Source organism: Chiloscyllium plagiosum, chromosome 19 (assembly GCF_004010195.1).
Source record: "Chiloscyllium plagiosum isolate BGI_BamShark_2017 chromosome 19, ASM401019v2, whole genome shotgun sequence".
Lineage (NCBI taxonomy): Eukaryota > Metazoa > Chordata > Chondrichthyes > Orectolobiformes > Hemiscylliidae > Chiloscyllium > Chiloscyllium plagiosum.
In genome coordinates this window covers 57408627-57425211 of record NC_057728.1, presented here as the reverse complement: position 1 = coordinate 57425211, position 16585 = coordinate 57408627, and the positions used below count along the sequence as shown (strand labels likewise).

Sequence of the window (16585 nt, the reverse complement as noted above, 5' to 3'; positions counted from 1 at the left end):
TTAGTACTTAATCAGATGATGCTTTCACCTTTTTTTCAGTGATGTCTAATGTGGGAAGTTCTGTAAAAAATACTGTAAAAGTGTGTCCAAAGTTGGCTTTGTGCCACAAAAATTCAAATACCGTGACTCAAAGCCTGACTTGACGACTCTTTGCAGGTCAATGAGTTCATCATTTCTTGTAAAAAAATCTGCTAACTCAAGAAAATCATTAAATGAAGCTAATGTTTCTCTCTCTACTGATGCTATTTGACCTGTAAATGTTTCTAGTATTTTCTGCTGCCATTTCATTACTTGGGAAGTGCTTTGCTCATTGCGTAACTTGTTGTTTAATCTTTAGTGAATCTAGTATACTCTCTAATTCATGCACTAACCACTTGTTTTATTTCCATCATTCATGTTCCTTTAACATTTTGTTCTTAGAAAATTTTGAATGTAAGGTTGTAGGATGCTGAGTCACTTGATTAGCTATAAACATCTAAAAGGATGTTGTCACTGAATGAATTCCTGTGCAATATACAGATTGTATGTCATGTTTGAACGTCATCCAGAGTTTCAGAAAGTCTCCACTTTGGAAAATCAATTTGAACAGAGGCACATAGCTAAAGACTAATCATGTTGTCATCACACTGTTGAATTTTAAAACAAAATTGTAAAGAAGAGTCAGACCGGTCTCAAAGCGTTAACTCTGTTTCTCTTTTCACAGCTGCTGCCAGTCTTGAGTTTCTCCAGTATGTTCTATTTGTTTTTGAATAAACAAAAACTAATTGCTTTGGACATCTCACAGAAGATATTTCCAAATTAACGTCTCAAAACTGATTCCCTATTGTTTTTGTTTTGAATCTCAGATACGATCGAAAAGGAGATGCGGAAGCTATTTAGTATACCAGAAGAGAAAGAAATTAGATTGTGGAATAAGTATATGAGCAACACGTTCGAACCCTTGAATAAGCCTGATAGCACGATACAAGATGCAGGACTATACCAAGGGCAGGTATAGTAGTTTAAAATCTGGTATCCGCACTTTGAATTATATTTGTAATTGAAGGTGAAGGGGTCAAAATATAGGTTCAAAGATTCTGAAATGAGTTGCAATTTCTAATTTCCAGTCTCAAATCTTAGAAAAGGCTTATGGAAATCTTGCTAATAAGTAAATGCTGCAAGTCTTGCATCAAAACTTATGAATTTGAAGCAGCAGGAGGCCATTGGCACTCCAAGGATGCTCCACCATTCAATAATACCACGGCTGATCTTTTTCTATTTCAAACTCCACATGCCCATCTATCTCCACTAACCCGAGATTCTTGATATGCAAGGTAATCAATCTCCCTCCACCTTCAAAATATTTATTGAGATTGCCTTCCAAGACAGAATTCCAAAGTTAGATAGTGACAAGATGTTGCTCTCACATCGGAGTTTAAAACGTTAAAATGTTATTAATCAACCCTCCGAGAGCCAGCAATTCTCATTGCTATCCTAAAGGTTGACCCCAATTTTTAAGCAGTGATCCCTAGTTCTGAGCTCGTCCAGAAGATATATCCTTTCCACATCCACATTGTTAAACTGTTCAAGATCTTGTATAATTCAGTGAAAACTATAAAATGGAGGAGCTGCAGTAGACCATTCAGCACAGAGTCTGCTCTGTCATATAATAAGGTCATGGCTGATTTGATCTTCAACTTTACTTTCCTGACTTTTACGCATGACCCTTGATTCCCTTAGTGATTTTAAAAAAAAACATCTTTCTCAGCCTTGAATATACTTAGCGATTCTGCGTCTGCCATAAAGGACTCCAGAGATCTGTTTAAGGTAAATCCACCATCGCCCCAGAGAAGAGCAACTGGTGGGGAGTGTAACCTGAAGGTCACCATGCCTCGGGTGAAGGGCGACATTGAGAAGATGAGACCGATGCAAGAATTCAGCCCATGCTTTTGGTGTAACTCTGCATTGCCAAGCAGCCATCCAACTAACAAAGCTATTCAGCCACTATCCAGGGTGGAGGTCAAGAATAAAAAGGGAAAGAAGACACTAGTAGGTGCAAACTTTAGATGTCTAACAGCAGCTCTACAGTGGAACAGGTAATGAGTCATGACATAATGAGGACATAACAAAGGCAGTACATTAATCATGGGTGACTAACCTTCATGTAGATTGGGATAGTCAGATTGGCAAAGGAAGAATTCATAGCATATTTGGGACAGGTTCCTAGAGCAAATGTTTGGATCCAACCAGGGTTCAGGCTGTTTTGGATCTGTTGATGGTTAATAAGGCAGATATAATAAATAGAGTAAAAGATCCTCTTGGAAACAGTGACCATAATATAACCATAACATTGGATAGCAAGATGCAATCTGGAATTCACTGCCTCGAATTGTCTTGAAGGTAGGTTCAGTGGGTTGTTTTAAATCTGAGTCAGAGAGATATCTATAAAGGAAGAACATTCAGAGTAATGGATAGAAGGCAGAGGAATGGCTCTTCCAGTGAAAAATTCACTGAGAGCCAGTGTAGACATAATGGGTTAAATAGTCTCCTGTACGTAAATACTGAGCCTGGGGGTGATTACATTGTGTCAAATTTACATCAGATGTTTTCACTGAAGGTATTTGGCAGAAAGTTCACACAGAATTTTAACACCTTAGGAGATAGTGACAAGATGTTGCTCTCACATCAGAGTTTAAAACAATGATTACCCATAGTCAGAGATGTACAGCACAGAAACACAGACCCTTTGGTCCAACTCGTCCATGCCAACCAGATACCCCAACCTCCCTTTCCCCCAAACCAGCCCCCTCTGTCCTTCAGCCCCTTTCCCCCTCCACATACCTGATGAAGGGCTTATGCCTAAACTGTCAACTCCCCTGCTCCTCAGATGTTGTCTGACCTGCCGTGTTTTTCCAGCCCCACACTTTGCCTAACTTGTCTATGTCCTGATTTTGCTGCATTTGGACATAGGTTACTTCAATGTCTGAACATCCCCATTTCTGACCTTAGGATGGAGAGAAAGTCATTGATGAGGCAGCTGAAGATGGTTGGGCCCAGGATGCTACCTTGAATAACTCCTGTTGAGATGGCTGACCTTCAATTATAATTACAAACATTTTCTGTTGTATCAGGTGTTGCTCCAACAATTGGAGATTTTCCCCCCCACCCCAGTTCCTATTGATGTTAGTATTGCTAGGGTTCCTTGACACCACACCCTTTCAAATGGGGGAGTTGCAGAGGGAATGGTCTCTGTGAAACAGGGTGGCGAGGGAAAAATATCTTTGGTGGAGGGGTCTGAGGTAGTTGGAGGATAATGTGCTCTATCCAGAGATTTGGGGTGGGAGGTGAGGACTGGGAGGGAGGAGGTCCTATCTTTATTGCAATGGAAGGGTGTGCTTTGAGGGCAGAGGTGCAGGAAGTTGAGGAGATGCCCTCAAGGGCATTGTTGATCACGTGGGAGGGGAAATTGAGGTCCTTGAAATAGGTGGACATCTAGGGTATCCTCGAGTGAAATTGCTCCTCCTTGGAGCAGATACAGCAGAGGAATTAGGAGCAAGGGATCTCATTATTACAGTTAGGTGGGGTGCGGTGGGAGGAGGTGTAGTCAAGTAGCTGTAGGAGTTGGGTTTGAAGTAGATGTCATTGTTGAGTTGGTCAATGGAGACAGATGGAGAAGTCCAGGAAGGGGAGGGAGGTATCGGAGATGGTCCATGTGAACTTGAGGTCAGGTGGAAGGGGTTGGTGACATTGATGAGATGTTCATCCTCCTAGTGGGAGCACAGGTGGCGCTGAGGCAGTCATCAATGTAACAGAGGAAAAGGTGGTGGTTGGTACTAATATAACTGCGGAAGAGGGTTGACAAGTGGCAAAAAGCCTTCATACTACCCAAATGCAAGGTAATGACTATCTCCAACAAGAGAGAATCTAACCATCACCCTTTAACATTCAATGCTATTACCATTGCTGAATCTGCCACTATCAACATCCTGGTGGCTACCATTCTCATTTAATTGGTCAAGCCATATAAATACTGTGACGAGTAGGTCAGAGGCTTGGAATCTTGCAGCAAATAACTCATCCCTGATTTCGCAAGGCTGTTGACCATATACAAGATGCAACTCAGGAGTGTGATGGAATACTCCCTATTTGCCTGGATGCGTGCAGATCCAACAACACGCAAGAAACTCAACAACGAACAGTGCACAGCAGCAGCCCGCTTGAATGGCACCACATCCACAAACATTCACTGCATCCCTCCATCATCAGTGTTAGCAGCAGCACCACCATGTGCATGTTGCAATGGAGAAACTCACCAAGGCTCCTTAACCTGCATCTTGCAACTCCACGCCATCTAGAAAGACAAGAGCAACAGATATATAGGAACATCGTGACCTGCGAGTTCCGTTCCAAGTCACTGACTATCCTGCCTTTGAAATATTTTGCTCTTCGTTCAGTATTGCTGGGTCAGAATCCTGAAACTCCTTCCCTAATGGCATTGAGGGTATTCCTACACCATATCGACTGCAGCAGTTTAAGAAGGTAGCTTACCACTACCGAATGGGCAACAAATGTGGGCCCATTCACAGTGATGCCTACAACCCATGAATGAATAATTGTGAAATTATCACTCCATTCTTTGTCGAGGCGAACACTCACTTGGTTTTCTTTTCAAATACCTGTAGGTATTCTTGCTATATATTTTTATATCTCTATAAAGTTTGCTCTTGTATTTTAATTTCTTTCTCCTGATTAATCTTTTAATCATCTGCCCTTTCTTTATATGTTGTCTAATCTTCTGACCTGCCACTCGTCTTCATGCAATTAGATAATTTTTCCATAAATTTGATGCTTTGGTTACTACTTAACCATCAATGGTGAGTTCTCCCCTGAGAATTTTTCTTTGTCATCTGAACGTATTAATTGTGTTCTCAAATATCCCCTGACATACCTGCCATTTCTCTGATTTATTCCCTAGCCTTGTATCCCAGTTCACTTTCAGTAGCTCAGCTTTCATGCCCAGATAGTTGTACTTTTAAATTTAAAATTCTAATCTTAGACTCATTCCTCCCCCTTTCAAACTGGATGTAAAATTCAGTCATATTTTGTCACTGCGTAACACATTCACTAACTGTCTGTTAATCGAGTTTTCCTGATGTCAATTTTTGATGCCTTTGTGGTCACATTTTCTGTTGTATATCGCTATGCCAAATTTGCCATTATATTTTTCATTGTCAATCACTAGGTGGTTCTGTGAAGTAAGTCTCGGATCTCTTCCAATTTGATGTCAGACTTGCATACATAAACATTAATCATTTGACTGAGCAGCAGCATGCAATTTACTGGTGCAATGACAGACCTCTTTATTTTTATTTTGTCGGCTGCTAAAATGGCCATAAATTGCAGTTAGGTTTATTGTATTTCTTTGTGTATTCTGGAAGACATTTCATTTGAGAATTTTCTTCAGTTTCTCCATAGTCTCAATTCAGCCCTATGTTCATCAGTTGCAAAAGTCAAAAGAGTAAAGCACAAACTGTTATTCAAATGGTGAAAGATTAGAGACTGCGGTGCAGCTGGATCAGATGTCCTCATGCATGAATTGCAAATGGTTAATGTGCAGATCCAGAATAAGCTTTCCTAGCTACTTTCTGTTTTGAATGTTGTTGCTTAATATGGGGGAAATTGAATACAAAAGTGGAATGTGTTATCATTCACTTAAACATGACAGATGAGAGACTGCAGCTGGTGTATTTAAGAAAGAATTCGAATGCATTGGACATATGTCAGGGATAGTTTACTTAACTGTAACCAGGAGTGGGTAGTTTGACTTATGAGAAGAGGTTAGGCTTTTATCTGCTGGAGTTTAGAAGAGTAAGAGAAAGTGAGGACTGCAGATGCTGGAGATCAGAATCAGAACGTGTAGCCCTGGAAAAGCACAGCAGGTCGGCCATCATCCAAGGAGCAGGAGAGTTGACATTTCAGGCATAAGCCCTTCATCAGGAACCTTGACGAAGGGCTTATGCCCGAAACATCGACTCTCCTCCTCTCATGCTGCGTGACCTTCTGTGCTTCTTGAGCGCCACACCCTTTCAAATTTAAAGTCAAAACCAACTTGATGGGAACATACAATATCCTGAGGGGTCTTGATTGAGTAAATATAAAGAGAATTTTTTCTATTATGGCAGAATCTAGAACTGGGGGCCACTATTTAAAAATGAGGGTCATCCATTTAAAACAGATTAGTTAAATTCTTTTCTGAAGGTTGAGTACTTGGAGCTCTCCCTGAATTTGATAATGGAAGCAGAATCCTTGAATATTTCTAAGTGCAGAGGTAGCTGGATCCTTGTGTAAGTAAGGAATTGAAAACTTATCAAGGGGAAGTGGAAATGTGCATTTGGGGTTGTAAGCAGATAAACCATGATTTTACTTTCTGTTGCTCTCAATTTGGGTTGCCTTAGATTGTGGCTATGACAGAAAGCAAGCAAACTTTATCAATGGTCAGGAGATTTTACTGTAAAGTGCGACTCAAATTTAAGTTTCAAGTTTTGTCCCCTTGTATTTAAATTTGTTTACAACACCATTCCTCCTTATTTCTAATATTTTCTGACCCTTCAACTTGAACACCACTATCTAGATTTTGTTCCCGCCTCAGGCGACTGACTGTGTGGAGTTTGCACGTTCTCCCCGTGTCTGCGTGGTTTTCCTCCGGGTGGTCCGGTTTCCTCCCACAGTCCAACGATGTGCAGGTCAGGTGAATTGGCCATGCTAAATTGCCCGTAGTGTTAGGTAAGGAGTAAATGTAGGGTGTATGGGTGGGTTGTACTTCGGCGGGTCAGTGTGGACTTGTTGGGCCGAAGGGCCTGTTTCCACACTGTAAGTAATCTAATCTAATCTAATCTAAAAAGACCACCTGTATCTTCTCTTTTCAGTTTGCCCCACCTTTATTCTGCTTTATCACCTCAGTCTCCTTTGGAAGGCACTCCTTATAACCTTATTCTTTGACTGAGCTTCTGATTAACCCACATAATCTCAATGAAGTATCTAATGATTTGATTTTATAATAGAAAAATGCAAGTTGAAAGAAGAAATGACCATTCCAGCAACCATCTCTGAGCATAATACTCAACTATTAATAAGTAATCATGATTATGATTCATCTCCCTTTCCTTGTTGCATATCACAAACCATTTATCCACTGAAAGAGGGTAACATTGGAAGAGGAGTTGGTCATTTAGCCCTTGAGTCTTTTTAATTTTTTAAAAATATATGTTGTTAACCCTACCGCCATGTGTTCAAATCATACCATGGATGAAAGCTGAATGATTGTTATAAAATCTTGTTGGTTCATTTCTTAAATTGGAAGTCAGCTTCATATTTTGAAGCTGTGATACAATAATTGGTCTCTTAAAAATTTAGGTGTAAGCTGGTTAGTTACAAAGGGTATTCACTGAATCTGTGTTTCTAGGATCTGAATTCAAATGTAAAGTCAAAAGTTCTGTCTCCAAATAAAGTGAATTGCCTCAAATGGATCTCCAGTTCACCAGAATAAACATCATATAAATAGGTAGAGCTACCTGAATTTAATGGGTGCAAAGTAAATTTTGCATTAAAAATATAGTTGTATATCCGATCTGTCATAACACAACAGCTTATGTCAGAGTCATAGAGATGTACACCACAGGAACAGACCCTTCGGTCCAATTTATCCATGCCAACCAGATATCCTATCCTAATCTTGTCCCATTTGTCAGCACTTGGCCCATATTCCTCCAAACCCTTCCTATTCATATACCCATCCAGATCATATACCCATCCAGATGCCTTTTAAATGTTGTAACTGTACCAGCCTCCACCACTTCCTTTGGCAGGTCATTCCATACATGTACCACCCTTTCTGAGGAACCATCTCATTTTAAAGTAGCAATATGTTTGTTCCATCCATAATAGCAAGTGTCAAATCACTACGTAAAAATTGGATAAATTAACTGAAAGTGCATTTTTGTCGCAGAAATCCCATAAAATGGGAACTGATTCTTCAAGAGATTAGGCAATTACTTTCAAGTATTCAAGTTTCAACAAAACAAAATGGGTACTGGCAAGGTATAAATTATCAAAATTGTTTTTCAAAAAACTTCGAGTTGTCAGATTGAATTGTGATAAATTTATATTCCAGTCTGATGACAACATGATGATTAATAAACAAAAATTGATTGTCAGTTAATTTTAGTTATATAATGCAAAAATGTGATCCATGAAATGCTTTTTGCAAGTGTTTTGAGTACCACCAACTTCAGTGATAAGAACATTAATGAAAACATGATACCAGTTTACGTTATTAGTGATATATCAAATGTTTGTTTCATCATATTATTAACAGCATGCTTATTCGTATTTCCTTTTTTCTCCTTTCTTCATTTTATCTCTAACTTCATTTTATTTTTTATCAGACTTTAGCTGCCAAACATCAGTCCTCTGCCCAACAGTATAGAATGTAACAGAAGTAAATGCAACAGAAATGTATCTATAGAAAGAAAATTGCATGCTGTGTATAGCCTAGTTATATATGATTCTTACAACTTCTTGTAACACTCAACTGAAACTCTTAAATCACTTATCCCGGTATGGTATAAGTACAACACTTCTCAACACTTTGGTTTCTTTCCCTTTGACACTCCCATTCTCCATGTGCTGACCACACATTTGTTTCTCTGAAGGAATGCTTACATAGCTCCGACGTGCTGACTTCCTTGAAACCTCTTTCATTATATGGATGCTTAGATGAAGTACTGTTTAATATTGTGTGGCACCATTACCTAAGTTGCTGATGTCCTCAGTCAACATATGCCATGAGGAAATATGTCAGCACTGGGTAACAATTTGTTTCTGAGTGGTCATTGTTGTACTCTTATTGCTATTCCATCTGTTCTGACTGGGTAACTCAGGGATAGATCTCTGAGTTTTGGCACACCTGGATTTTTGAACAAGTGCTGGACATTCGTTGAACCACATTTAATTTTGAGAAGTTTGCTGAGTTTTGCCAGCATATGCTAATTGAGTACTATACTTGGCTTATTGCTAGAGAATTTTATTAACTACATTTCCAATTTCTATCCAGTTCTTATCTTTGATCTTTTCTTCCCAAACTTTTCACACTTGTGTCCAGCAGTGGGTTTTCTAAATATGTCTATTATAAGTTCACTGGCTGTCAGAGATTTTGTTCAAATCTTATCACCATGATAAATTGTTAAGCCATATTTATACTTCTGTGATGGGTTCTCATTCTGCAGTTTTGACTATTGGTCGTGCTCTCAGAAAAGGCTATAAATTAGAGTATGACAAGTTTATGACCTGGTTTTCATTTTCAAAATGCATATCAGTTTGTGAAGGAAGAGGTTTATGGTATATGTAGAAGTAACATCTTTTAATATATAGATATCCTTTGTGAAGATTAGTTGATATGTACTGCTAGCTTTTCTGCTGGCATAATTAGTTGAATACTTATTTTGTATAATTATGTACCATTATTTCTTCTTTGTAATGTCTTGTGTAATTTCACTAAAAGGTACTCGTAATAGAGCAGAAGAATGAAGATGGAACGTGGCCAAGAGGTCCTTCCACTAATAAGTGAGTTTATTATTGTCATATTTAATTGTCAAATTTTTTCACTTTGTTTTAACAAGTTCTGAAAGAACATTTTGCTGAAACTGTCCAGTGTACCATTAATTTCAGGTATTTCATTGTGGCCTAAGCTCTTATGACAAATTAAAGCAAAGAGCACAAATTTCAAAAACACATCTGAGATCAGCTGAACTCAAGTTTTATTGCTGCTCAGAACAGAACATTTATTTTCTTTCAATTTGTTCTCTGTATTTGTGGATTGCTGCCATGGTTGCATTTATTGCTATGTTGAGTTGTTCCAAGAAAGTAGTGAGGGATGAAGCGTGGGTCTGTTCCCTTAACTGTTGCTGTTAACACTCAGGAAGTTGCTCAGGTGATTCATAAGAAATTGAGTTAATCAAGGGGTGGACTGCCACCATATCTCTACCATATTGTGTCAAGGCAGATTCTCTTCCCTGAGTGTCTAATGGGCACTCATTTGTCATTCTTTCCTAGCTACAGATTACTAGATGTATTGAATACAGACCCTAAGTTTGCATGGTGAAATTATCTAGGTTCCTAATTCAATATTTAAATCACTGCATTGTCTTACTATGATTTTGATTCAGTTCAGTCAAAATTCAGCATACTTTCACTGGACATTCTTTTTTAGTTTGCAATAACCAAGATCTACCTCTGGGAGAATTATAGGAAGCTATCTTTTCTTCACTGATGATGGAGTAGGATAAATGAACACAAAAATATTTGAAGTAGATTGTCCTCTTTAATGAAAAGAAGCCAGTGCTGAGGTTAAATGCCCAGGCTTAGTGGTGTAAATAGAACATGGAACACCTGTTCCATTTCTGCGCTGATCATGACACTCTAAACAAGTCCCAAACAGAAAACAGCCAGGGAATTCCTAGAGGCATGGCACTCATCCACAGATTCTATCAACAAACACATCGACCTGGACCCAATATACCGCCCACTGCAGCGGACAGCTGGAACTGACAACCGGAACTTTCCACTTTGGGAAAGAGACTGACTGTCCATCCTATCTATGCCTCTCATAATTTTATACACTTCTATAGGTAGCCCCTCAACGCTCTAGCAAAAGCAATCCAATTTTGTCCAACTTCTCCTATAATCCAGGCAACATTCTGGTAAATAAAAATCTGAAAGAACTGTGGATGCTATAAATCAGAAACAAAAAGAGAAGTTACTGCAAAAACTCAGCAGGTCTGGCAGCATCTGTGAAGAGAAGTCAGAGTTAATGTTTCTGATCCGGTGAACCTTCCTCAGAGTTCTGAGGAAGAGTCACTGAATCCGAAAAGTTAACTCTGATTTCTCTTCAGATGCTGCCAGATCTGCTGAGCTTTTCCAGTAACTTCTCTTTTTATTTCTAACATACTGATAAACCTGTCTTGCACCCTCTCCAAAGCCTTCACATTTCTCCAGAATGTTGTGGCAACCAGAACTGTGCACAATACTCCAAATGTGGCCTATGTAGAGGCTTATTCAGTTACAACATAACTTGCCAACTTTGATAGTCAGTGCTCTGACCGATGAAGGCAAACATTCAGTATGTCACCTTTACTATCTTATCTACTTGTGATACCACATTCAGGGAGCTGTGGACTTGCATCCTAAGATCTGCCTGGATCCTGCCATTTACTGTATACTTTCATCTTGCTTTTGACCTCCCAAAATACATCACTTCTCACTTATGGAATGCTAAATAGAAGCAACAAAATATTGATAGAACACTAGTATGACCAATAGGAATAAGGTCGGTCGCATATGTAGAGCTGCCATAGTCTGAGGGGATGCTTCTCCAATCACAGTCTTTTCTCTCTTGTTTTTACTGCTCATTATCACAATAGTAAACCTAACAGTCATAAGCACAAGTGAAAAAGGATTTATGATTGGAGAAACAACGAGAAATTAAGTGGCCGTGAGTGAGTCTGGGACTGTTGTCCAGGCCAGGGAAGACTTAATTGTTGGGACAGGCCAGATAGGAATCTGATGGAGAGGGACGCTCCAAGGATTTGGAGGGATCAGGTGGAGAAGAGTGCTGCAGGGGTTGGGAGATCGCAGAGGGAGGTTGAAAGAGATAGAGGAGGCTGCAAGAGCTGGAGAGAGGGGAATGGAAGCTGCTGAATGAAATTTTACACGAGTGAAAGGAGTACTTAGGGAAGTGAAAGTGAAGAAAACTTGAATTCACTTTGGAAATGCATTTCTGGCAAATGAATGAGGAATCTCTAGCTTAAAGGATGGTATGTTCAGGAGTTACAATATGATGGGTGAAATGTTGTAGTTGCTGTCATAATGAACATTGTGTATTGCTAAAAGAAGTCATGTTTTATCATAAGTTTGCATTTATCATGACAATTCGCAAGCGTACCACATTAATTGGATAACCAACATTTATGCTATAAGCGTTGCAATATTCCCTCTAAGTTGTCTTGCTGTGCAGCTGTTGGGAAGCTCTATGCATGTCTGTTGGTGTACCAGTGAATGGGTTCCACTTGTGCAAACAGCTGCCAGGCTCAGGCCTCAGGTCCATGCAACAGCAATAAAAAGTACAAGGCACTTTGATGGGTGGCAGGTACTGATTGGTTGACAAATGGATTCCGATTGATAGAGGCACTGTCATGAAGATTGAAGCAGTTAATGATCGGTTAACTGCCATGCCTTGATTAAATTTTAAACCAGGTCGGTTGACTGTGATTAGTCGAGGTATTGCTCTGGGAAATGTATCAGCAAATGGCTGTCACCTATTTGTCTTGAATTGGAGCAGGTGCAGTGCATGTGCCTGTTCTCTCTGTCTCTAAAGAACAAGTCTCTATGTGTTAATATATGTAGCTTCCTTGCACATGCAAGTGTACCACACCTTGAATCTAACTGACAATCCTAAATAGGTTGTCAGCATAACAGCATGCTACTAACAGGATGCTGCCATCAAGTGAAAAAGACAAGTGAGTAAAAACTTGGATTGTATCAAACAGCATATCTCTGGCTTTTTGCAAGAAGCAAAGTGCAGACTGTACTCAACCAGCCTGTGCTGACCCATAGTGTCCAACATTAGATGTGGTTCCACAAATGAGCATCATTTACTGGATAATTTTGAAAATGCCAAGAAGTACTCTGACAATCGATTTAAGATCTTCAAGCTCACAGTCTGGAGCACTTGAATGTGCTGCAATCTAGATGTTAATATGCAGGATAATGTTTTTGCAGACAAAGTATATGTATGTAGCTTGCACCTGTTTCAACTCAACAAAATAGTTGACAACCATTTGTGGGTTCATTTTGCAGGAAACTGCTTTGACCAATCAGTCACAGTGATTACACTCCTTAAAGAAAATAGGCTGTCTGTCTTAATTTAGGGAGCCCCAAAGCGTGAAACACTCGCTACAACTACAAGTATTTGTTTAACCCCCACCCCCACACACACTTAGTTCTTTGGACCAAGATCATCCTAATTCTCATGAACTTCAGATCAATCACAGCCCTAGTCACAATGAGTTAGTACAACTAAATACTGGGACTTCGGTACAGCCCACTTTGTACATGAACATAAATACACACTTTGACTGTAAAATGAAGTTGTAGCCAAAATCCATAATAGATGCAAATTTTCATCTTATTAGTGGATGGAGTTATCTATACCAAAAGCCAAATATTCTTAATGAGAGATATCTGCAATAGTATCTAGCTAATTGAAATATTTTTAAGACTACAATTTAAATGTTGTTCCCAACAACTTCCTTTATTTGAAACTGTAAGCAGGCAACTTGAGGGCACTATTCAAATTGCAAAATAATACTTAAGTTAAGCCTCAACTTAATGGGTGTACTACAGTCCTTTCTGATTCAACCCAGGGCATTCATGGCAGTGCTTGGTCACTGGCTTTCCAATAGCTCTCAAGGCTTCTGCTTCCACTGGACAGCAGGCTGTACAAACTTCAGTTTCAAACTTGGTGCAGTGATTGACTGAAAGTTGTTGCGTTTTAACTTTTTCCAGGTCCCAATCCACAGCTTAATCAATGTTGTTGCATTCTGATCGGCCTTGATTATGCAAGGTTCCTTTCTGTTTGGCTCAAGGGATGCCTATTACTCTGAGATTGGTCTTGAGGGTGATGGACAGTGACTGAAATTGCCTCCCACCATCTCTTGATAGGTTCCCTTTGCCATTACACATAGGGCCACTCTTCTCATAGTTGGTATTGTAACTTTGCTTCCTTGCCATGGTAAGGATTTTATGGTATTTTCTTTGCCCGTTTCTTTAGAATAGGATAATTATTCTGTCGGACCTTCATGATTGATACTGAGTTAATTGTCTCAGTTTTGCATAATTGGTGCAGATTTCTCATTAATCCAAACATCTATCAAGGTATATTTGTTAGCTCTTGTTAAGCTACATTTCCTTTTTGTAGTTGTGGGTGCTTAGGATGACTGACTTCACAAAAGATAGCATTGTGGAAGAGCTGCTTATAATCTTAAAACTATATAAGACTAATGTAGAAGATCACAAAGTACAACTACAGACACATTAAAGATAAAGTCACCAGAAGGAGACCGTAGGGCTCTCTTGTGTGTGTGTGTGAGAGAGAGAGAGAGACAAAGTTGTTTAACCTTAGGGTCACCGTGCCTCAGGTGAAAGGAGGGGTTGAGAAGGACAGTCCTTGATGATAAGCTTAGATAAATTACAAGGCAGGTAATATAACATAGAACAGTACAGCACAGTACACACACTTCAGCTCATGATGTTGTGTCGAGCATTTATCTTAATCTAAGGTCAACTTCACCTACCCACCCCTCAATTTACTGCCATCCATGTGCTTATTCAGAAGTCACTTAAATGTCCTTAATGTCTCTGACACTACTACCACCATTGGCAATGCATTCCACTGACCCCCCACTCTCTGTGTAAAGAACCTACCTCTGACATCTCCCCTATATCTTCCTCCAGTGACCTTAAAATTATAACCCATCGTGACAACCATTTCTATCCGAGGGAAAAGTCTCTGGCTATCTACTCTGTGTATGCCTCTCATTACCTGTACACCTCTATCAAGTCACCTCTCCTCCTCTCCAGTGTGTAATACTTAAAACGTCATATAAAAAGTATATAAAAGGTTTTATCATGAGATACCCTTATGTATTCAGTTACTAAATAAAAGCCTGGAGGGTTATATAATTATAAAATTAAACAACACTACAGTGTTGTTTAACAACATCACAACAACAACTCTGAAAATAAAGAATACATCTAGTAAATGTAATTGTTTTAGAAGAGAATAGATGTAAATTAAAATAAAGATAATCTAGAAGACAGCAGCTATTTTCTTTCCCTCCCTGTGGTAAATCCTATCTAGCCTTCCTTCAGTATTGACAGGTTTTAGATAGATTTAACAAATTGAGAGGGTATGAATTGAAGGTTGCAAATTCTCGTGCTGTAAATCTGTACAATATAAATAAGCTAAACAGGGGCTTTTTGGTACTTGTTCTGAAATTAGCTTATTAGTATGTTCTGTTCAAAATAGTGTGGTGCATTTCTTTGAAGTGAATCACAAAAAGTCCAAGCATGAAAGTCTACATTGCTATGGTTAAGCAAACTAATACAATACTAGGTTAATGGATTAGTGTACTTTGATTAAATATGAAACATCAAATTGCCTGCTAGGCCTTCACTGCTAAGTATCACTGCCATACCTGGAGCAGTTGTTTCGGCGTAATAGGCCCAGTTCTAAGTTTTGAGTCCAGTTTGAAACCCCCCAGCCTCAGTGGGCTTATGGCAGCGATGACATTGGTGGAGGCAAAATGGTCCGAAGAATGACAGCGGCATAGCTCCAGGTCATGGCTGGGCCTGGGTACCAGACAGTAGAGATGGTGGCATTCCGGCTGAGGCAGTGTGTGAGGACTCAGGACATCTTAAGTGTCATAGACTGAGGGATGGACTTTCTGGCAGCAAAGACTCATGATGGAGGCGGGGGAGTGAATTGGTCATTTCCTTTTTCTTTTGGATGTTCCTTTTATTTCTGCTTCTGTTTTTAATTTGGTCTTTTGCTCAGTAAAACGGCGTTGGTGACTGGCAATTTTGTACCCTTTTCACTGTACTCCTGTACTCAAGTACCCATGAGAATTAAATCTAAATCTTATGTTGGCTACTGCTCCTATGTTATAAATGTAAATTTGCTGTTACTGCTGCTGGTTTTTCATGCTGTGAGTTGAGCTCACATTTGGCTAGATGGCAAGAGTAGGATGTAGATTAATGCCAATACCAAGGGTTCAGTTTTCATGTTAGCCCCCATGAAGTAGTTCTTAGGGGCTGACATTCTTACCTTGTGTCATAGCGAAAACATGGCAAAACTGTGACTAGCAGCAACCTGCAGTCATTGAGAGGGAGGCAGAGCGATTCTGCATACTTAATACTCTGTAGACCTCTATTGGTGGAGCAGTAATACTGCACTAACTCTAACAAAAATGAAGCATGCCACAGTAGCCAAGCTTGGTTTGCAGATATTTTCCAATAATTCTGTTCAGAAATTATTCATCTCTGGGGCAGGTGGGACTTGAAACCATGTCATCTAGCTCGGAAATGGGGATGCTACCACTGTTTCACAAGGACCATTTAATGTTCTTTTCACATCTGCCTTGCAGCTCCCCAAAATTTATATCTATTCTATATACCATCAGCTCATAGGGCAGTTATTTTTAATCAACCTGTTCAGACAATTCATGATATAACTCAGGGGTAGGTGGGACTTAAACGTGGTAAAAACAATGAATGCAGATGCTGGAAACCAGATTCTGGATTAGTGGTGCTGGAAGAGCATAGCAGTTCAGGCAGCATCTGAGGAGCAGTAAAATCGACATTTCGGGCAAAAGTCCTTCATCAGGAATACAGGCCTGAAGGATGGAGAGATAAGTGAGAGGAGGGTGGGGATGGGGAGAAAGTAGCATAGAGTACAATAGGTGAGTGGGGGAGGTGATGAAGGTGATAGGAC

General features: G+C 39.6%; 1 protein-coding gene across 7 annotated transcripts in view; it reads left to right on the top strand.

Annotated features, from left to right (window-relative positions):
- The window catches only part of LOC122559857 (ubiquitin carboxyl-terminal hydrolase 15-like), a 107921-nt gene that overhangs the window by 42971 nt on the left and 48365 nt on the right, over positions 1–16585 (top strand). For all 7 annotated transcript variants that reach the window (XR_006314572.1, XR_006314574.1, XM_043709978.1 and 4 more), the window contains 2 exons: positions 846–991; positions 9539–9600. Coding sequence is in view for 5 of the 7 variants with exons in the window: in XM_043709978.1 (XP_043565913.1) it covers positions 846–991; positions 9539–9600 (208 nt within the window). In the remaining 2 variants the exon portion in view is untranslated. Of the gene's footprint in view, positions 1–845; positions 992–9538; positions 9601–16585 lie in introns of those variants that run through there.